Below are 22,572 nucleotides of genomic sequence, written 5' to 3'. Positions count from 1 at the left end.
AGAATGGCAGGCAGTGACTAGTGGGGTACCGCAAGGCTCGGTGCTGGGACCGCAGCTTTTTACAATATACATCAATGATTTGGATGAAGGGATTAAAAGTAACATTAGCAAATTTGCAGATGACACAAAGCTGGGTGGCAGTGAACTGTGAGGAGGATGCTATGAGAATGCGGGGTGACATGGACAGGTCGGGGGAGTGGGCAGATGCATGGCAGATGAAGTTTAATGTGGATACATGTGAGGTTATCCACTTTGGTATCAAAAACAGGAAGGCAGATTACTATCTAAATGGCCTCAAATTGGGAAAAGAGGAAGTACAACGGAATCTGGGGGTCCTTGTACATCAGTCTATGAAAGTAAGCATGCAGGTACAGCAGGCAGTGAAGAAAGCGAATGGCATGTTGGCCTTTATAACAAGAGGAGTCGAGTATATGAGCAAAGAGGTCCTTCTGCAGTTGTACAGGGCCCTAGTGAGACCACACCTGGAGTATTGTGTGCAGTTTTGGTCACCTAATTTGTGGAAGGGCATTCTTGCTATTGAGGGAGTGCAGCGTAGGTTTACAAGGTTAATTCCTGGGATGGCAGGACTGTCATATGCCGAGAGGATGGAGCGGCTGGGCTTGAACACTGGAGTTTAGAAGGATGAGAGGGCATCTTATTGAAACATATAAGATTGTTAAGGGTTTGGACTCGCTAGAGGCAGGAAACATGTTCCCGATGTTGGGGGAGTCCAGAACCAGGGGGACACAGTTTAAGAATAAGGGATAAGCCATTTAGAACGTTGACGAGGAAACACTTTTTCTCACAGAGAGTTGTGAGTCTGTGGAATTCTCTGCTTCAGAGGGCGGTGGAGGCTGGTTCTCTGGATACTTTCAAGAGAGAGCTAGATAGGGCTCTTAAATATAGCCGAGTCAGGGGATATGGGGAGAAGGCAGGAACGGGGTACTGATTTGGGATGATCAGCCATGATCACATTGAATGGCGGTGCTGGCTCGAAGGGCCGAATGGCCTACTCCTGCACCTATTGTCTATTGTAATCTAAATATATAAATAATGATTTTACACTTTTTTAAAACAAGGTCTATGTTTTATTTACATTGAAGGGAACACGGCCTGGAGATACTAAGATCCAGAGCAACATTTACATGTGCTGCATGAAAGAATTTCTTTAGTAAACTGACTACAGTTCAATTTTGGTTTTACTGTGAAGTATGTAGTATCAGTGATTTTAATTTCCAGATCTACTGTACACGTGACGCACACATTTTCATTGTTTTAGTTTAGTTTAGAAATCCAGCATGGTAATAGGTCCTTTGGCCCACTGAGTCCATGCCAACTGGAGATCATCCATTCACACTAGTTCTATGTTATCCCACTTTACTATCCACTACACACTCTGGGGCAGTTTAATGAGGCAATTAACCTCCAATTTGCACGTCTTTGGGAAATCAGAGCAAACCAGAGGAAACCCATGCGGTCACCCAGGCAGAAGGTGCAAATCCCACACAGACAGCACCCAAGGTCAGGGTCTAACCCAGGTGTCGGGCGCTGTGAGGCAGCAGCTCTTCCAGCTTTGTCACTGTCTGGTTTCCATTAACACATGTTTAGCCCATGGTTGGTATAGGTCACTCACGTAGAAGAATGCCATGATAAGTTGTGAAGCCTAATTCTATAAAGGTTGGTTAGCATGGGCTCCTTCTGTGAAATCTAGGCAGGTTGATGGTAAATAAAGGACTTCACTCTTGTGGTGGTTTCCTGACACTTCCAGCCAGTGTGAACCCTTACCACCTGTTCTGGCAGAACATTCCAGAAATAAGGCATACTCTGCATAAAATATTTTACTCTTATATCTCTTTTAAAACTACAACATGGTCCCCTTGTTTTTAAATTCCTGCCATGGGAAAAAGATTCTGACCATCAACCCTATCTATATGTCGTGTAATATTATACATCTCCATTAGGTCACACCTCACTTCCATTGCTCCAGGAAATGCAAAGCCACTTCATCAAGAAGCTACCTTAGATGGGAAGCTGCTGGGTTACAGATGATTGGACTTCCCTCTGCAGTACAGTAAATGTGTCAGAATGCACGGACGTCAAGGTATCCAGGCCTGGGAGATGTCAACATTCCTTTTATTTCTGATCATGAGGGATAGCAAAAGCAAAATGTTTTTCTTGAATAGCTGTTAGCTTCCAGTCCTCTTCAACTCGAACTTCATCTGGTGAACAGGCGATCCTGGCTTCCCTACTGAGGCATGTTAAAATTAAATTCGAGGCTAATAATGCCATGGGATTCCAAACTGTGTTTTTAATAAGGGACCCAGCTGATTTATAAGGGCAATTTAGTTGGCTCGAATTAGCTACATTTATTGCAATCTCACCTCTTACCATTTTCACTGTTGGGGCATAGTGTAAGCCTGCAATAGTTAGCTGGCAGTTATGTTTCAGTTAATGGTGCATTTCAATCGACACGTAAAGTACTGTGGACATGGTTAAAGCAATCGGTTGCAATAAGGAATCAATTATTATAAGAGAAAAATCCCGAGATTTCAACATTGCTGCTTACTTTCATGGAATATGGGCTCTGACTTCTTAAGTTGTCAATGATCATCCGAATCTTCCTTGAATAAGGGTTGTCCAGTTCAGGTAACGATGTCTGTAAGGAAGTGAAAGTTCATAGTTGAAATTGTTTAGTGGTTTTCCAGGTGATTACTGTCCATTGTCAAAATGAGTCTCCACCCATCATTTATTTATTTAATTTAGTATTAATAATCATTTCTCCGTATGTTGCACAGGACAAAAATCTGAAATGAAAGCTGAGGAAAGGACAATGTAAAACATTTCCTTATGTTCTTCCATATCTCAAATAGTTGATGTTTTTAGACAATGGCAGGCTTTCAAATTTGGTACTTTGTTCCTGCTGATGGGTTGGAGGGGCGAGGCATATAACTCAGGGCACATTGTTCAAGCACTCAAAAACATACATTTAAAAAATAGGCCGAACAGTTGCAAAGCAACTTTGCCCAATAAAATCATTTCTATTGTGTCGGTGAGTAATGGAAATGTGATATTTGTACAGCCTTCTTGCCACGTGCGTACAATATACTTTCTCCAGTTTAACAATCTAAATATATGGGACATCCAGTGGCGCTGCTGCTAGCTGCCCCCGCCCACGGTCTGGCTGTTATGTTTAGAGTGTGTATTTTTTAGGGGGGTTTTGGTATTTTATGTGGGGGGAAGCGGGTAGGGTAAGGGGGAAACGTCCTTCAGTCGCTTCCTGGCGAGGATGCAGCTAATATCCGAGTTGCGTCCTCGCCCCCTCTCCCCTCGCGGCCCATCAGCTGGATTGGTGCGGCCTTTCGTGCCGGGACCGGACCAGAACTTCAGCAGCGGCAGCGAGGCGCTGGAAACATCGCGGAGCGGGCGAGGCCTTCCTGGGTTTGCCGCTTGGAGTGCTGGGCCGCTGCTCCAACATCACGGAGCTGTGGGTGCGGAGCTCCCAACGCGGGCGGTGTTGACTTTAACATCGGGGAGTCCTGGGACCCTTTGCCGGGGGTCGCCAGCACGAATCTCCGCCTGTGGACATCAGGAGCCGCGGACTCCGGTGGACGACGAGAGGTTCCCGGCGAGAGGGCCTGAACATCGGGCCACCCGTAGTGGTGACTACTGGGTGCTTGGGAGTCCCCGACCACAGGTGGGGAACATCGGCGAGGAGGTTGACTGGACTTTGGTTCCTTCCCTCACAGTGGGGGACTTTGGTGCTGCTGTGGGGATGCTTGTGTTGTGGACTAATGTATTCTGTGTTTTGTGTTTTTTTTATTTTATTTTTTTGTATGACTATAAGGGAAAAATAATTTTGTTGTCTCTTCATTGAAGCCAATGGCAATAAATTAAATCAAATCAAAATCAAATACTTAAGTCAATATAAAATACATTGAAATGAAATAAACTTGTTTCTTCAGCCACTAGAGCTGTATAATTTTTGCATTCACCCTGAATGTTTGTGAGAATCAGGGTAAAGTAGTGAGGTGGTTGCCTTATTGCTTTGATAATCCAGTAGCCTAGGCCAATAATCTAGAGACACAAGATAATCAATGAGTTATAATTCAATAAATCTGGGCAGCAGGCAGTAAGCTATCAAAACTGCTCCATACACCCAAGCACTTGGCCTCTACAATTTTCTAAATTTTCAATCAACTTTAATTTCCCTCCGTAAATACAAGAAAGTGCAGATGCTGCTTTACAAAACCCCACAAAATGTTAGAGTAATTCAGCAAGTCAGGTAGCGTCCCTGGAAAACATAGCTAGCTGACGTTTCAGTTCAAGACCCTTCTTCAGATTAATTTCCTTCCCTCAGCTCAGTCTCCGTTCTCTGAACCACTTTGTGTCATCGTTCAGGTTAATTAGTCATACTTTTAGCTTAGTATATAATTGTCACAAATACCGAGGTGCAATGAAAAGCTTTTGCTTGCGTGCTATCCAGTCAAAGAAAAGACTAAACATGAATACAATCAAGCCATCCACAGTACACAGAGAGGATCGCCAATATTCTTTTTAACTGCTGGATTAGTTAATAGGAAAAGTTTTGTTCATGAGAGCATGCAAACGGACAGGCACTCTGATGAAACAATCACATTTGGGGATTGATGTAATGAGAATTTAGATGAACTACACCACGTCAAGAAACTTTAATCAAATTGGCATGGAATTTCCTCGAACTTCTCCCATTCTGCCAACATAGGTCTGCCAAAATTGCAGATTAATTCTGTTTACGTCAGCAAAAGGGATTTCTGCCATTCATTCTGGTCAGGGTACAACAGTGAGCGTGAGTACTCCACGGAAAATCCAAGTCATACGACTATGATTAAAATGATCCATTTTCAGCAAATAAACACATTTTGACCAACCACTACAAGTATTATTAAACTCTTGTACATCCTTCCCAGAAATATAATTTTGCCTAGCGAGTGATGGAGGGATCAAAAATGTTTTGTTAGTTATTACACATTTGTTTAATAACTTTTTGTACAATACTCACCGACTCTGTGTTGATATGTGCAAAAGTAGGTACGTTAAAGATGCCTTGAATTAGTTCAGGTTGTGTGTTCAGTCCCAGCCACAGGAACATATTTATTCCATTTGCCAATAAAAATATTCCCCCATCTACTAAACGATCCTCGGAGCAACGGAGAGCCGCAGGAATCTCCTCACTGTTTACATCAATCTTGTGCTGTTAAAAAACAGGCAAGTGTTCAGCTGTGTCATTGCCTGAAAGCCATTCAGCCTCTTGAGCCTATTCCACCATTAAACTGGATCATTGCTAAACTGAATCAATGCTCAAGTGAATGTTAACTACACTTACCTAACCTTTGTTTCCATATTCCATAGCAACAGTGCCAAAGGAAAAGACTACTCACCTCAGTTTCAATCATTTTAATTAAACCATTACAAACTGATTATTGAGGGATACTTTTTCCACATGTTTTTGCATGGAAACAATGTCTTGATACAATTTTATGGATTTGTTTCAACGAGGGTGCATTGTTTCTTACTGTCTGCTCTAATCATTTTAAACATATAATTTGTCTCCTATTCCCACAGATTGAAAGGCCAGTCTCTGCAACCCATTCTCATAATTGATCCCATTAGTTTAGTTTGTCATTCCAAAAAATCTCACTACTGTTCCTACAATACAATACGATAAAAATATTTTCATCCCAGGAGTGAAATTAGTCTGCCGACAGACACAACACACAAGGTACATTAAAACTTGAAATTAAAAATGAAATTAAAAGTGAAAACAAAAAGAAAAAGACAAGGGACTGTTGGCTGGCTGCCGGGTCCCCCTTTGTTCTCCCACCGTCCCTCACGGCAGTCAGTCCCCCCCACGCGGGGTCCCCATTGTCTTCCTCTGCACAAAACCCTAATGTTTTTTAACATTTCATAATTCCTGTTGGAGTTGATTTCTTCTTTGGAAGTGTTCATTTATTGGCTATTGTACAAATCAAGATCTGGCACTGTGACAGAAATGAAACAGAAACAGTTATTTTAATGTTGTTTATGACATTATGGAAAGTTTGTCCATTTTGATAGGTCGTTTGGCTTCCTTCAAGTAGTCCTTGAACTAAAAATATCTCCAGGGGATTGACCCGTTTCTGGATTGTTATTTAAGGTCACACTGCAAGGAAAATTGGCCAAATCTAAAAAGGTCTATCATAAAAATACAGGTTTCTTCCATCCATGTTGTTACTATATCATAACAATTCCTCATAATAATAGTATAAAACAACATTAGAATTATTTGCTTCAAGAGTGTTCTCAGTGCTAGACTGGTGTTATTGAAGGAGACTATTGACTGTTTCCATTCTTGGTCCATCTACAAATATAAGTCATACCCAAGACCGTGGAGGTGACATTTTACAAATTCACATTTAATAATGTGTTGGCTGCAAATCTGGTTTAGTTTGGTGATGGTGGGTAAGGATAAACAGTAGCACTTGTCTCTTAACAGGGTCTGTGGGTTGGGGTGGGGGGTTAATGCCACTAATCGAAGCGGGAAGTGTGTTGTGGAAGAGCAGTAGTTGACGGGATGGTCTGAACTGAATGGAGCCTATGATCAGGGTTTGGGGAAGTGGGTGGGTGGGTGATGGAAAGAGGGAAGGAAGAGTCCAGATTGTTTAGTGCCTGATGTCAGCCAATGCATCAACTATGCAACAAAGGGGTGGAGTGGTGGGTGGTGACTGGGACCTCAATCATGGGACTGTGAGATGGTGGGAGTCTTGAGAGACTGATCTTCAATAAAATGATGCCACACCATTTCCAAGCTACTCATTTCGCTGGATGGAGGGAATAGATATGGACATTGAAAGTTTAAATTCTCCCTGTAGACGATGGGATCCCATCAGTGGTTTAACTTCTTCACTTACGATGGGTATCAGCCTTGGGTAGAAAAAGGATTGTGTGCCTTCCACGTCCATAGAAGTAACCAGCAGCCGCTGAAAGGTTCTCTCGTCTGTAGGAATGTCAGGGCTCGCGAGTAAGACATAACTCTTCAAGAGGCAGTTCATGTAGATAGGCAGCAACTTCATGGCCTCTGGAAGAATGAGCTGGCAGTGAACACAAAAAAAACACCCTTGAATAAGTGGCATCTTTTGCACAGACCACAGACTTTTATTTCTGTTTGACTGAGAAATAATTAATGCACAATATAGATTTAATACATCTCTGGGAAAATAGTGTGATTACTGCTTACAATGTTCCTATTGCTTTCAATGAGCAGAGACAGTGTTTTGAAGTCTATCCAAGACTGTCAAGTATACAATTTGAAAGTAGCCTGCTGGTATACAGTGGAGCCTGAACAGGAATATGAAAAGCGCCTTCATGTCTGGTTACAAAAGGAAAATATACTGCTAGTCGCCAATCTTGTTATATCCCCTCGCCCTCAAACCATGCACAGGTCATTTCTTCCTCCTCTCAAAGATCCACAAGAGTTGGGATCAGAAGTAAAGTTCTGTTGTCTATTAACAGGTTGAAGGAATGGGGTTTCTTGGATGGTACAGAAGACCTGACACTTCTGCTTGTTAATGACAATAGACAATAGACAATAGGTGCAGGAGCAGGCCATTCGGCCCTTCGAGCCAGCACCGTCATTCAATGTGATCATGGCTGATCATCCCCAATCTGTACCCCATTCCTGCATTCTCCCCATATCCCCTGACTCCGATATCTTTAAGAGCCTTATCTAGCTCTCTCTTGAAAGTATCCAGAGAACCGGCCTCCACCGCCCGGGCAGAGAATTCCACAGACTAACAACTCTCTCTGTCCTATTGAACTACCCCACTATCTTGACTTTATTTTCTCTCAGCAAGTTCAGGGTGGTACAGTGCACAGTATGGCAGTAGTAGAATTGTTGCCTTACAGCGCCAGAGACCCAGGTTTGATCCTGACTACGAGTGCATTCTCTCTGTGACCTTGTAATTTTTCTCCGGGTACCTGGTTTCCTCCCCCACTCCAGGGACATAGAGGTTTGAAGGTTAATTAGCTTAGGTAAAAATTGTAAATTGCCCCTAGTATGTAGGATAGTTCTAGTGTACATGGTGATCGCTTGTTTAATGAACTCAGTGGGCCGAAGGGCCTGTTTCCACACTGTATCTCTAAAAAACAAAAAAAAATTGCCACTTACAATTCATGTGTAACCAGAAATGACATTGAACTGGAAGGTATACAGCACGTTAACTCGGTGATTGACAAGTTGCTGAAGCAATTTAGTTAATTGAAACAAGTTTAGTTTATTATTGTCATGTGTACCAAGCTACAGTAAAAAGCTTTTGTTTGTATGGTATCCAGTTAAAGAAAAGACTATATAGTGCATAGTTATTGTAACTTTAAAAATTGAAATTGAAATGTAGTTCAAATTAGCAGCAGAAAGGAGGAGCTGGAACAGTTTATAACTTTGTGCACAGGTAAGGACTGGTTATTTTCAGTCCTGACAGCCTTGGCAGCAAGTAAAGGGAATCAGGCTCCAGTGGAGGGCCACTTTGGAGCAGACACTTTGACTGCTTTGAGGGGGAAGTGCAGCTAATAGGTCAAAATGTGGGCCTTAGTGAATTGGAGCAGAAACAAGGCAGACAGAAACAAGGTAAACTTTTAAAAAGGTTTATCCTCCTTAAGTCTGCCAGATTTATTTTCAGAAACTTCCTGACCCGCTGAGTTACTCCAGCACTTTATGTCTAACTTTGGTATAAACTAGCAGATGCAGTTCTTTGTTTCTAGATTTATTCTCAGTGTTTGGATGAAGCAGGAAGCTATTGCAGCTCTGGGGCTAATAACCATGTGTTGTAGGAAGTGCACCCCACTGCAATTCCTCTCAGACTGCATGGATCGGTTGGAGCAGTAGCTGGGCACACTGAGAGCAACAGGAGGCAGAGAGGGTTAAAGACAGCAGTTTCAGGGAAGTGGTCTCACCAAAGTTCGGCTCTATGGATGTGTGGCCGCCAGGAGAGTGGGCAGGTAGTGAGGAGTCTCCCGTTGCTATCGCCCTCTCTGACAGGCATAACATTGTAAAAACTGGTGGGGGTTGATGGCTTCTCAGGGGCAAATCACAGCAGCAGCCAGAACAGTGGCACCTCATCTAGCTCTGTCGGACAGCAGGTTAGAGCAAAGTCGAGGTGTAATAGTGCAAGAGCAATAGAGAAAGGGGACTTTAGGGTACAAATTTGTGCTTCTGTGGCTGCAAGCCTGGGATGATATGTTGCCTCCCTGGTGCCAGGGTGCAGGGTGTTTCTGAGCAGATGCAGGACATTTGAGAGAGCAGGATGAGCAGTCAGAGATCATGGTCCAGAAGGACCATTTAATTTAATTTGGCACCATGTCTTGCAAAAGCATAGTGGGCCAAAGGGCCTGTTTCAGCGCTGTACTGTTCTGTTTCGATGTTCTATGCTAATATTATACCTGACAGATTACTTGTAATACTAATTGAAAAAACTGTAGTCATAGAGTCTAATTACATTCTATATTGTAACTGTTGGTAATGATTATGTGTTACTATGTTTAAACATTTCCCTCGTTATTCAAAAAATATTCAAGGAGAAATATTAGCTACTGTATTTTGCAATTGAAACTTCATAGTTGTGTGAATTATTGCATAGATCAGTGGAACTTAAGCATTTTGCACTTATGCTGAGTAATTTGATTGAGTGAATTTAAAAGTCTTAAAGACTGGATTCAATAACCTTGTTCACAGATTAAAACTAGTTCTACTATACCTTACTTTGGACTCGCTGACAACAAGCAAGTAATATTGATATCATTTATTAGTCTTTTTTTATAATTAACAAAAGAGTATTTTCATAAACACTTGTCATTGCTTTGAGCAATCGGTAAAATCTACCAAATATATTATTATGTGTCAAAGTGATTTACTCTATGACTTTACAATGGCGGAACTCTTAAGACTTTTGATGACTTCACCTGAAGTGAGCATGTTAGTTTTAAGTTAATGTTTCTTGGTCACATTCTACTTCCATCAATGGTTAAATGAACAGTTTTGTATATAGAACAGGACAGCACCAATGCCAACTCCCTTGCAGAAGGTACCTACATCATGCCCTTATAAGGACAGAAATGTGTTGAGTTTACTCAATATTGTCAGGACTTTCCAGAGAGGAGGTATAAAAACAAGAATGTGATAAAGGTAATAAATCTGCTTTGACGGACCATGGGATTATTTTACAAATTGAAGTAATTAAAACCAGTTGTTGCAGTTAGACTTTCTCAGTTGTTTGTCATCTTCATGTTTGCCATTTTTGCAATTAGACTTGACCCACAGTTGTTTGTATTCCACTAACAGGATGAATGCAATGCACAGATCTTAGACTAAGAACTAAGATAAATATTTTGCTGCATGGGTAGTGGTTAAAATTTCTGATATCTCTTCCAGTTTAATTGCCAATTGAATTGTTAATTCCGTTGATATGAAATAGTTTGTTTTAATGTACTTTATCAAAATCACAATGTTACAGCACAAGCAATGCGTTGGTAACAAAACCATATACATTTCGAGTGCTCCATTCATATTAGAATACTTATTAGCTTGAACTCTAAAATAAATTATCTGGGTAATTAATTACCATAATTATCAAACTAAAAGAAGCATGAGAAGCTAATTTTCACTTAGCAATGTAATTCCAATGTACACGTTGTCCAAGATTTCAAGATCAAGATTTTGATTCCTAGTCATTTCAATTTGACTGGCTGATGTCATACACAATCAGGTTGGGAAAGAGAAACATATCCACTTTCTGACTGTCATAACCAAAGGGTCACTGAGTGAAAGTAAACACCATAAAGTTGTATTCACAGGCAGCTTAAGAAGTCAGTCTTCAAGTCTTTAGAACTTCCCTGGAGGTCTTAAAGGAAGAGAGGATGACAACCAAGATTATTGTGGCAAGAGACTGAGAGAACCTCATGAAGCTCAAGGTCAGAGCATTTAAGTAATTAACCTACATGAAACATAATTTGAAGCTCAAAGGTCTGATCAAAGTTTTCTTTGATACAAGGAAGACATGTCATAGAAACATAGAAAATAGGTGCAGGTCCACTTGGCCCTTTGAGCCAGCACCGCCATTCATTATGATCATGGCTGATCATCCACAATGATCTCATCCTTCTAAATTCCAGTGAATACAAAGCCCAGTCTTTCCGATGTTTCCTCATATGACAGTCCCGCCAACCCGGGGATTAACCTCGTGAACCTACGCTGCACTGCCTCAATAGCAAGGATGTCATTCCTCAAATTAGGAGACCAAAACTGCACACAATACTCATGATGTGGTCTCACCAGGGCCCTGTACAACTGCAGAAGGACCTCCTTACTCCATTACTCAAATCCTCTCGTTATGAGGGCCAACATGCCATTAGCTTTCTTCACTGCCTGCTGTACCTGCATGCTTACTTTCAGGACAAAATTAATCTGACAAAATTAATCTCATGGCCATCTGAATCTGCGAGAACATTTTTTTACAATCTGCAGCAGTATTGAGCTCAGTCATATCAAAAATACCTGAAGCACATCAATTACCTTGACTGCATGGCTTCAAAGTATTACCCAGATAAGAGGCAGAAACAAGGTAGGGACTGCTTAATGTTTTGGTTAAATGTACAGAAAGAAAACCTAATACAAGACTTGCATTATCATTATGAACAACCTCTGGGCTCTGAGAAAAGAAAAATCTTCATTGAACTTGCATTTACTTTCCTCTTTAACTTGTCTTGAACAAATATTGTTAATTTTGGATCGAACGAAACAATCAGAAACAAATATACAACAGTTGATCAAACGGCATTTACAAAAGACTATTTTGTCTTAACCAGTCCCGGTCCATACTCAGCAATGAGAAGAAATGTTGCCTATCATTTTACATTTATTGTGCACAACAGCATTACGTCACAATTTACCTCTCATTCTATCACATGTATTATAAATCAGGCTCAATCACTCTATAAATACTGTAGCATGTGTTCGCTGTTTATTGTCAACTGACCACCGGGTGGCGCCAGCAATGGCTGCCTCACCAACAGTCTGTCCATTCCTTCTTTGTGTCTATTTAGTATGTGTTAAATGTATGTTTATTGTGTTCTTTAGCTTGTTTTATGTGGGGGTGAGGGGGGGAGTTGAGGGAAACTTTTTCTAATCTCTTACCTCGACGGAGATGCGATTTTTTCCCGTATCGAATCTACTTCCGCACTGCGGCCTAACATCGAGGAGTTGGCGACCTCTGCTGGAGATCGGCCCGGAGCTGCAACCGCGGGAGCCTGTGGATTTAACATTGTGGAGCCCGTGATCCCTGTCGGGGGGTCGTCTTTGGGGCTCCAACCATGGATGCCGGCGGACTTTAACATCGCGGAGCCCGCGGTCCCTGGTAGAGACCGACATCGGGGACTCCAAGCCGCAGGTGTTTCGACCGCCCTAATGCGATTACCCCGACCACAGGAGAATAAAGAGGAAGGAGATTGGACTTTATTGCCTTGCATCACAGTGAGGAATGTGGGGAATCTGCTATGGTGGATGTTTATGTTAACTTTTATGTAGTTGTGTGTCTTGTTGCTTTTTTTGTATGACTGTATGGTAATCTGAATTGCACTGTACCTTAATTGGTACACGTGACAATAAACTGACCTTGAACTGAAACCTCAGTGAGTGCATCACTGCTCGGGCTATTTAAACAGAAATACGATAAAGGAATTTTAAACACTTAAACAAAATGGATGAGTTTGGGTTATGTGATGTAAAAAAGGTTAAATGTATGTTTAACGTTTAACACCCAAACCCAGCACAATTCTCAGAAATAGTAAATGAAGCAGCTTTCAGAATACGGGTTGGCCATTTAAATGTCTATGCCAACTATCAAGCATCAATGTTTACACCAGTCCTACCTGAACCTATTTTATTCTTCCCATATTCTGAACAACTTTCTACATATCCTACCATTTATCCACACACTAGGGATACTTTATAGTGCCAATCAACCTACCAACCCACACATTTTGGCATGTGAAGGAAACTCATGCCACCATGAGGAGAACGCACAAACTCCACTCAGGCAGCACCCGAGGTCAGGATAGAACCCAGATCACGCAACTTTGAGGTAGCAACTCTACTAGCTGCATCATTGCATATCCTATTTAAATTTTATGGCCACGTTAACTTGCGGGCCGGATTTTCTGGGCATCAGGAAACTTAGTTAAGGAACTTTACCAGATCCAGGGCATAGGTTATCTCTTATCTCTAGAGCTTAACTCATCTGCTATGTTTGACTCGAACCCAATGCTTCCCATCCATAATTCTTCCTTTTTTCTTCACTAAGTTCTGTCAATTGTCTCAATCTTTAAGAAATTCTTCTCCATTCCCAAGGAGAATGTGATGTAACCTTTCCTAACTGTATCTATACTGGTTGAGTACAATTTCTCCCTACCCACCATGACTCTTCTAGCTTGTCTCAATAACCCTCAACCTCACCCTGGGGCTCACAATTTAATTCATCTTCTCATGGGGCCTCTAGTGTCTAACATAATAGCGTACCTACTATCATAGATTCTGATCCATCCCTGGTCCTTCTAATTTTGTCCTAACTGCCTTCTCTGTGTACATTTACTGTGGCCTGGTGTCAAAACTAGCCGATCTCACCATCTGTTGCTGGGAAATAAATACACAAATGTAAACCACGTCTTTCAGTTAAAGGCAGCTGGTTCCCAAGGAAAATAATTCTTCCGTTTCCCAATCTCAAAACAACATCAACCCACATCAACGTTTACTGAGCTTCCCATTAATATGCAGCCCTCTGAATTGAGATTTGCCCAGTGTCACACAGTCAGAGCTATACAGCACAGAAACAGGCCTTTTAGACCAACTAGTCCAGGGCAACAAAGTTGCAGCCTGGACTATTCCCATTTGCTTGCATTTGGCCCATATCCCTCCAACCGTTCATATCCATATATCTGACCACATGCTCTTTGGAAATCATAATTGTATCCGCTTCCACAGCTTTCTCTGGCAATTCGTTCCAGAAATGGATTATTTTCTGATTGAAAAATTTGCCATGAGGTCTCTATAAAATCTTCTCCCATCTTAAGTCTATGCTCCCCAGTTTGGAATCCGCTACGCTATGAAAAAACATTCACTTTATCAATGTCTCTCATGATCTTGTACATCTCAATAAGGTGATCACTCAGCCTCCTATACTACAAAAATAACAAAGTCCCAGCCTATCCAACCTCTCCCTATACTGTAAATTAAGCCCAGAAGTCTCCTTACAACCCTGGTTTAACTTGTTTTGTACCCTTTCAAGCTTAATGACGTCCTTCCTATAGCTGGGTGCCCAGACTGCACACAGCACTCCAAATGTGGTCTCACTAATGGCTTGTGCAGCTAGGTTCAGATTTTGGTTTTGTTATTGTCAGTTTATCAAGGCAGAGTGAAAAGCTTTGTTTTGCATGCTATTTAAAACAATCAGGAGGGCAAAAAGAGGGCATGAAATGGGCCTGGTAGTCAAGGTAAATTCTAACATAATCTAAAGATATATCTAAAAGTATCTACTTTCTCACTACTACCGCAAGTAGTGGGAAAATTATTGGAAGGAATTCTGAAGGACAAGATCTACCAGCATTTAGAAAGGCAAGGGCTGATTCCTGCAGTTGTTCCTGTACTCTTGTTAACTCACACTTGCTCTCTTTTTCCGTAACTACATTAAAACTACCAGAATTATGGTCACGAGTCCCCTATGTGCTCCCACTAACACTTCAACCACTTTCCCTACCTTGTTCCTTAAGAGGAGGTCCAGTGTTGCACCCTCTCTAGTAGGCGTCTATAACTATTAAGGAAACTTTCTAAGACAGATTTTACAGATTACATCCTGTCCAAGCCCTCTACACCATGGGAGACACAGTAAATATTAGGAAAGTTTACATCCCTGACTAATGCTACCTATTATTCTTACACCTATTTGCAAACTCCTTCATATGTGTTCCTCTAATTCCTGCTGCCTATTGGGAGGTCTATAATACAGTCCCATCAAAATAGAACTTTCCTTTTTCCAAGTTCTACCCATCTGGCCATCCGCCAAGAATGTCCTATCTGAGCAGTGCTAAAAGTAAATGCAGAATCAGCAAAATCTGGATGAGTAGATCTTGTATCTTTATCTCTGGTTCATTGACAAGCATAAAATAAAAACGAACACACTCTGGAATTCATAAATCCCTGGCTGCCCTAATTTTTTATAAGAATGGATTGAAAAGGAATACTTTCTATTAAAGAAGTACTAATGTACATTGGAATTGAAGGCAACAACACTAGAATACATGATTTACCATCTTGAGTGTTTGCTATAAGGTTTTATATAAAGTTAAATGAATGGCTTTTGTAAAATAGACTAAGTAAATATCATTGGTAATTATGTTCATTTTAAGGCAAATTGTAGAGACAATGAAGTTGTTTAATTTTAAATTAGGTGTTCATTGACAATAGCAATCAAAATGCTATGATTTCTTAGTAGATAGATAAATCACTTGTACCACACCTTGCAGCAGTATATTTGTACTCACCTGCCCAGCTGATGAGGGATTAGCACAATTCTTCCTGTAACAGGCCAGGATGTGAGCAGTTTGATTAACCAGTATCTCTTTCACAATCTTCAACGGTTGACTTAGAATGGCTTTGTAAGCTGGTTAACATAATCATAGTAAACCATATTAAAACTTTTGTTTCCTCTGGTTTCATGCAGTCAAGAATCTTAAGCAACATCATTATGGAAAACAGTCATCTATATTACTAAAAGTCTAGTATTTTATATAAATTGAGAATAATCATTATAATTATTAAATTAATACTTTAGAAAAGATGATAATTTGCAGTAAAAACTGAAAATGTAATAAAACTGCATTTTGTGAACTGTTCTACCACTCACTGAATCAATTCAATACACAAATACACATTGGGGCAGCACAATGGCGCAGCAGTATAGTTGCTGCTTTACAGGGTCAGGCCTGGGTTCGATCCTGATTACTGGTGTTGTCTGAACGGAGATTGTATGTTCTCCCTGTGACCGTGTGGGTTTTTTCCGGGTGCTCCGGTTTCCTCTCACACTCCAAAGACGTACAAATTTGTAGGTTAACTGGATTCGGAAAGTTATAAAAATGTCTCTAGTCTGTCGGATAGTGTTAGTATACGGGTTGATCGCTGGTTGGCGCAGACTCAATGGGCCGAAGGGCCTGTTTCCACGCTGTATCATTAAAGTCTAAAGTAAATCCTCAACTATTTATATATTTATCAGAATAGTTAAAATCATCATGTATACTGTAAGGGCTCTTCCTTGCAGATATTGGCTGTAATTATAGCTTAAGTATTACGGCGTAGCAATATTTGATTTTCACATTACACCAGAATTTATTGTTTATTGTCATTTCACCAGGTAAAGCATTCATTTGTGATAATACTGGAGAAAAGTTTCTACCAGTAGCATTCCATTCACCTAGACGAAAGAAGTTCCTTTCAAAGCAGCTTTCTCATGCTCGGTCATATTTTGTGCAAAATGGACATTTTATGTACCCATATTTACAAAGCCTGAAATTTAAAGATAGTTATGCTTTCATATATGCCTTTGATGTTTCTTTCATATGTCCCAATCTACGCATTGCATGAGTAGACACATTTTGGCTTGAAAGGGAAATGTTGCATAATTACCAAGAAAAATCCTTGATCTTCTGCATATCCTGGGATCTTTCACTTTTCATTCAAGAAATATATCAGTTTTAGTTCAGGGACACGCGGTAGTCATGCCGAATCCTGACGACTATGGAGGCAGTAGGTCTGCCCGGCAGGTGTGTGTAATTTTGGGCAGCCCAGTGGCACAGCTGACAGAACCACTGCCACAAAGCACCAGAGTTCTGGGTTTGATCCTGACATCGGGTGTCACATAGTTATAAGGAATAGGAGTAGAATTAGGCCATTCGGCCCATCAAGTATCCTCTGCCATTCAATTATGGCTGATCCATCTCTCCCTCCTAACCCCATTCTCCTGCCTTCTCCCCATAACCTCTGACACCTGTACTAATCACGAATCTATCTATCTCTCCCTTAAAATATCCACTGACTTGGCCTCCATCGCCTTTTGTGGCAAAGAACTGAAATTCTTTTAATGGATAAGACTTCCTCCTCAGAGCAAGGCACCTCCGCAATAAGCTGGCATGTCAGTCACAGATGTGGACTCTCCATGTTATTCTGATTAATGAAACAATAGATTTATAATACTTTGATTTGTGGCTTTATTTTCCGTACACAAATACCATGCTTTTCAACCGGTTATCCTACATATTTGTTGTTTAATTTTTTTACATTTTAATCTTTAATTTTTGAATATTCATGCTGTTGAAATAAAACTGGAATGTAGTAATGTTGGGTATTCCTGTAAAGGGCCTGTCCCACTTTCATGACCTAATTCACAACCTTTTTTGCTCGTGGACATTTTTTATCGTGCTAGAAAAACCTACTTGATGCCACGTGTACCTACGACTAGCATCACGGCCTGCTACGTCCTACCTACGACCTCCTATGACCTCGTAACGGCCATGCTGCGAGTACGAGTCAAGGGCTAACTCGGCAGAGGTCGTGAATTAGGTCGTGAAAGTGGGACAGACTCTTTACAATTCCAATACAAAAACAAAAATGAAAATCAGTCTGGGAGGGGCAAGAACTGCAACAAACTCGGCAACATCTTGGCTACTACTGTAGCTAGGCTGGAGAAACTCAGAGGGTGAGACAGCATCTACAGAGCGAAGGAATAGGTGACATTTCCGGTCGAGACCTTTTCCTTCCCTCCATAGATGCTGCCTCACACGTTGAGTTTCTCCAGCATTTTTATCTACCTTCGATTTTCCAGCATTTGCAGTTCCTTCTTAAACACTGTAGTTAGGCTGGTGCCTTTAGAGACTTTACTTTAGAGATACAGTTTAGAAACAGGTCCTTTCACCCACTGAGTCTATGCCGACTACCGATCACCCCATACACCAGCACTATTCTACACACTAGGGACAATTTAAAATTCGCAGAAGCCAATTAACCTACAAACCTGTATGTCTTTGGAGTGTGGGAGGAAACTGGAACACCCGTAGAAAAACTTAGTGATCACAGGGAGACCATACAATCGCCGTACAGACAGCATCCGTAGTCAGGATCGAACCTGGGTCTCTGGCGCTGTTAAAACAGCAACTCTTCCACTGTGCCCACCTGTACCCATACAAACGAGAGTACCACTGCCTTTACTGGTTCTGCTTCAGAAAACAACCATCCATAAAGTTGTGCTATCTGCTGCTCATTGACTATTAGACAATAGTGAAATCATGGATGTTTTGTTTCTATGTAAGTGTAAGATACAGCAGCATAAGGTGTTTGTGATAACAACTCTATCCTGGAGATCTGAATAGGAAATCTGTGGCCTTAGGTGTACTAGCATTTGCAGAGATCATGATCTTCACAATGTTTCCTATGAAAGAAGGGGCATTCGCTGTGGAGGATGTACACGTGCAGAAGGGTTGCTCTGAGATGAAAAATGGCATTCATGTTTGCTGTTCACGAAAAACCCAGTGATCTCAGCGTAAATAAATTATTTCAACGATAATGAAAATGGACCAGCTGTCGTACAAGTGACAGCAACCTTTGGAATTAAATGTTGCAATCTAGAAATTATCGGTGAAAGGCTGCTCTTCCAGGAATTGTTGCATCTCACATTTCTCTGGAGCAATTTTCAGAAATCAGTAGCAGGATAAGAACTTCAGGCTTTCAGAAAATATTTGATCTCATAGTTCCTGTTGTGAATTTTTTAAATGGTGTCCAAATCTACAAGTCATACTCGACAACCACTCTGGCCATAAAAATGACTCCTACATGTGTGAATTGCCATTTCCTCAAATAAATGCTTCAAAATTCAGTTGCATAAAAATTCAACTTTTGTCAATTGTGCTAAATATATGATGTCGAAGACGCTGAGCCTTAAACACTGCTTTTGAAATTTGGTTTGAATTTGAAAAAAATTTGAAACATGTACCGGTAAATACATTATATTGCTTGTTTAGTACCACCACAGGAGTAAAATTTTAGACAATTGATTAAAAATAACCAAACATATTTTTCTGTTATGTTCATGATAGTTCACATTCCACCACTGTCTCATTTTTAAGTTCCAATCTTTACTTTGCATTTTGTAAAACATTTAAAGTGTTGGTTAGAAGTTATATTTTTACGCTCTGGTTTACAGTCCTTAACTTTTATGCAATTTCCTGCTAAGCCTGCAGGAAGACATCACTGTTAACAATTGCCAGAGATCCCCAGGACCAATGCCTCATAGCAACTCATGCCAAGAATGTGCAAATCTGTGCCCAGAGATTGCTAGATCTTTGTAGTCAACTTTCCTTGAGGACTGCAACATATGGGTCTTTATTTTATTGAAATGCCTTAGTCTTGCTCTTAATTCAGGTTCACTAGACTAGACTAGATTCCTTTATTGTCATTCAGACCTTTCGGTCTGAACAAAATTATGTTGCCTGCAGTCATACACAGAACCAATAAAAACAAAACATACAATAAACACAAATTAAACATCCACCACAGTGAGTTCATCAGGCACATCCTCACTGTGATGGAGGCAAAGTCTTAGTCTCCGTCTCCTCCCTCCTTCTGCACTGAGGCGATCGATCCAGGACGGAGATGCCGCCATCCAGTCCAGCGGACCTCCGTGGTGATGTTGCCGCCGCCGAAAGCCGGAACGCCGTCTCGCTCCAAGATGGCCCGCCACAGCATCGGCTCCGGGCAGCCGCCCCAGCTCCAGGCCGCAGCCCCCGCTCCAGGCCGCCGCCCCAGCTCCGGGTCCCGTAGTCTCCGTTCCAGGCCGCTGCCCCAGCTCCGGGTCCCGCAGTCTCCGTTCCAGGCCGCCGCCCCCGCTCCAGGCCGCTGCCCCAGCTCCGGGTCCCGCAGTCTCCGTTCCAGGCCGCTGCCCCAACTCCGGGTCCCGCAGTCTCTGCTCCGGGTCCCGCTGCATCAGCTCCAGGCCGCCGCCGAAAGCCAGAACGCCGCATCAGCGAGTCGGGCCACCGCTGCCTCGGCCCCGAAGACGGCCAGCCTCTCGTTGGCGAGTCCTGGCTGGCTCTGCCTTCGGAGCCTCGGGGTCAGTCGCAGGCCGCCAGGTCCGCCATTAGGCCTCAGCGCAGATGGAGGCAGGGAAGGGGGATACAACACGAAAAAGTCGCATTCCCCTGAAGGAAGAGACAGAGAACATGTCCCCCCCCCCCCCCCCACCCCACCCCCCCATAACACAACCCAACAAACTAAAACTTAACCAAAACAAGACAAAAAAAAACAACAGAAAAAAGTATAGACAGACGGACTGCAGGCGAGCCGCACCTGTTAACAGCGCCGCCACTTCCGGAACACAAGGTAAAATCTCTCCTCCAGTAATTTACTGGAAACTGAACCCTGCAGGAGAACGAGGAGGAGGAAGGGAAGCCCTTCACAGGGTTACTGTGATGTCTGGGTAAAGCTCTTTTACTTTGTTAAAAAGCTGCATTTACCGTGCAAGTCCAGTTCAAGAACTAATACACTCGGCTTAGCTTCTGAATAAGTTTTTTGGTCCTAACGTTAAGTTACGGTGCAATACTGCAAAGAAAACTATTACCATTTTTACCACCAATGCTAAAGTTATGGTCCATGATTATATTTTTGGTGATTTAATAAAACCATGTTAGGTAATTTGATCATAAGTGAACACAAAGAAACACCTTGACACAATCTAACTTTTTATGTCCATCTTAATGGGCCTGTCCCACTCGGTGATTTTTTAGGCAACTGCCGGTGACTGTCATAGTCGTAGTAGGTCACCGAAAAACCGGCGACAACCTATGTCAACCTGGCAACAACCTGTGACAGCACCTATGTCAGGAGAAGTCAATCTACGCTCATTGGCGTCAAACCCACTGTCATAGAAAATTTATCAATATGTTGAAAATTTAGCGGTGACCAGAAAGACACTACGACTTTTTACGTGACTGAGGAGGCGACTCCCGGCAACCACCGGCGAACATGTGGCAACAAACAAGTCACCTGTAGTTGCCTAAAAAATCACCTAAGTGGACAAGCCCATTAGAAAGCCACAATTACAGCTTCATGTAAAGAAATAATGGCTTTAATTGCCTAATGACACCGGGTCTCAATACAACTTCAATTCTACGCAGGTTAGTCACTGGGAAGTGAGTCCATTTTATTTATTTGAAACAATCTTAACACCATGAACTACGGTAGATTTTTTTGTTCAGCTAGGTAAAATAAGGTCAGCTAATACAGGACTGATTTAACTGAGCAACAGTGAATTGTAGTTTAAAGACAAAGGGTATCAAATACAAACATCCTGTGGCGATACTAAACAAGCAATATAATGTAAACCAGTCTGAAGAAGGGTTTCGGCCCGAAACGTGGCCTATTCCCTTCGCTCCATAGACGCTGCTGCACCCGCTGACTTTCTCCAGCATTTTTGTGTACCTTCGATCTTCCAGCATCTGCAGTTCCTTCTTGAACAATATAATGTATTTACCAATTCATGTTTCAAATGAAACAATCCTTCATAAAGTCTGCAGAGGCATTTAAAAAGTACTCCCAAGCTGAAAATGTACTTTAAATATTTATAGCAACGGAACAAGCTGCCTCCATTCCAGTTTGCAATGAATTATTACAGATCCTTTTCCAAAATGTGGGAGAACTTTGATACGTATATAAGACTCCTGATGTAAAGCAGCTTAACATTTTTCAAAGTGACAAATCAAAAGATATTAAAACAGGAACTATTATTTACTTAAAAATAATGTTTTACGATAATGCACCCAGCCTATTTATAATAAAGCCTGGTGTCAATTAAAAAAAAGTATATTAATTTGTGATGCTGGAAATGTTGAGGACATAAGCTAGGAACATGATTAATAACAGCATCCGAACACCAACTCTATGATAAGATATAACTTTGCTCTCCATGTACTTCAAAGCAACCAGACAACAGAAGTGGTCTTTAATACATGTGCTGCCATATCACATGTTCAGCAAATACTACAGTGGGTTTCTGAATGTCATATGTATCCAATTAATTGATTACTTGGGCCAACAAAGGAAAGATGAATGTTGGTGGCGGGAGCAACCAAATGTTGGTGCATTCTTCATGGGGGAACAGGGAATTAATCTCAATCAATGGGTGTGCAAGTCATGGTAGGTTTGGTTTGCACATTGGTCCATGTCAGCCAGCAACCAAAGGCAATGTGCCATTGGTCACATGAAATAGGAGCAGTGGGCTGTAAGGTTCAAAGAATGTGCTGACACAACTCCAGTGAATCCTGATGCAGAGTATTCCACAGATAGTTAACGAGAGTAGTGGCAGGCAAAGAGGGACAATGCTTGTGATAGCAACTGGGTCCACAACAATATAATAATTTAAAGGTTTGGGCTCTTTCTGAGAAGCCATCTGCAGCCCCTTTATGCAAATTCACATG

General features: G+C 41.6%; 1 protein-coding gene across 2 annotated transcripts in view; it reads right to left on the bottom strand.

Annotated features, from left to right (window-relative positions):
* The window catches only part of LOC129700275 (protein transport protein Sec24D-like), a 147,380-nt gene that overhangs the window by 5,383 nt on the left and 119,425 nt on the right, over nt 1-22,572 (bottom strand). For both annotated transcript variants that reach the window (XM_055640624.1, XM_055640629.1), the window contains exons 19-22: nt 15,598-15,716; nt 6,927-7,106; nt 5,039-5,230; nt 2,567-2,656 (exon numbers count right to left, since the gene is read on the bottom strand). In XM_055640624.1, coding sequence (XP_055496599.1) covers nt 2,567-2,656; nt 5,039-5,230; nt 6,927-7,106; nt 15,598-15,716 — 581 coding nt within the window. The remainder of the gene's footprint in view (nt 1-2,566; nt 2,657-5,038; nt 5,231-6,926; nt 7,107-15,597; nt 15,717-22,572) is intronic.

This window comes from Leucoraja erinacea, chromosome 1 (assembly GCF_028641065.1).
Source record: "Leucoraja erinacea ecotype New England chromosome 1, Leri_hhj_1, whole genome shotgun sequence".
In the NCBI taxonomy this organism is placed as follows: domain Eukaryota; kingdom Metazoa; phylum Chordata; class Chondrichthyes; order Rajiformes; family Rajidae; genus Leucoraja; species Leucoraja erinaceus.
Note: the sequence above shows the minus strand (reverse complement) of the source record. Positions and strands in the feature narration are given on the sequence as shown.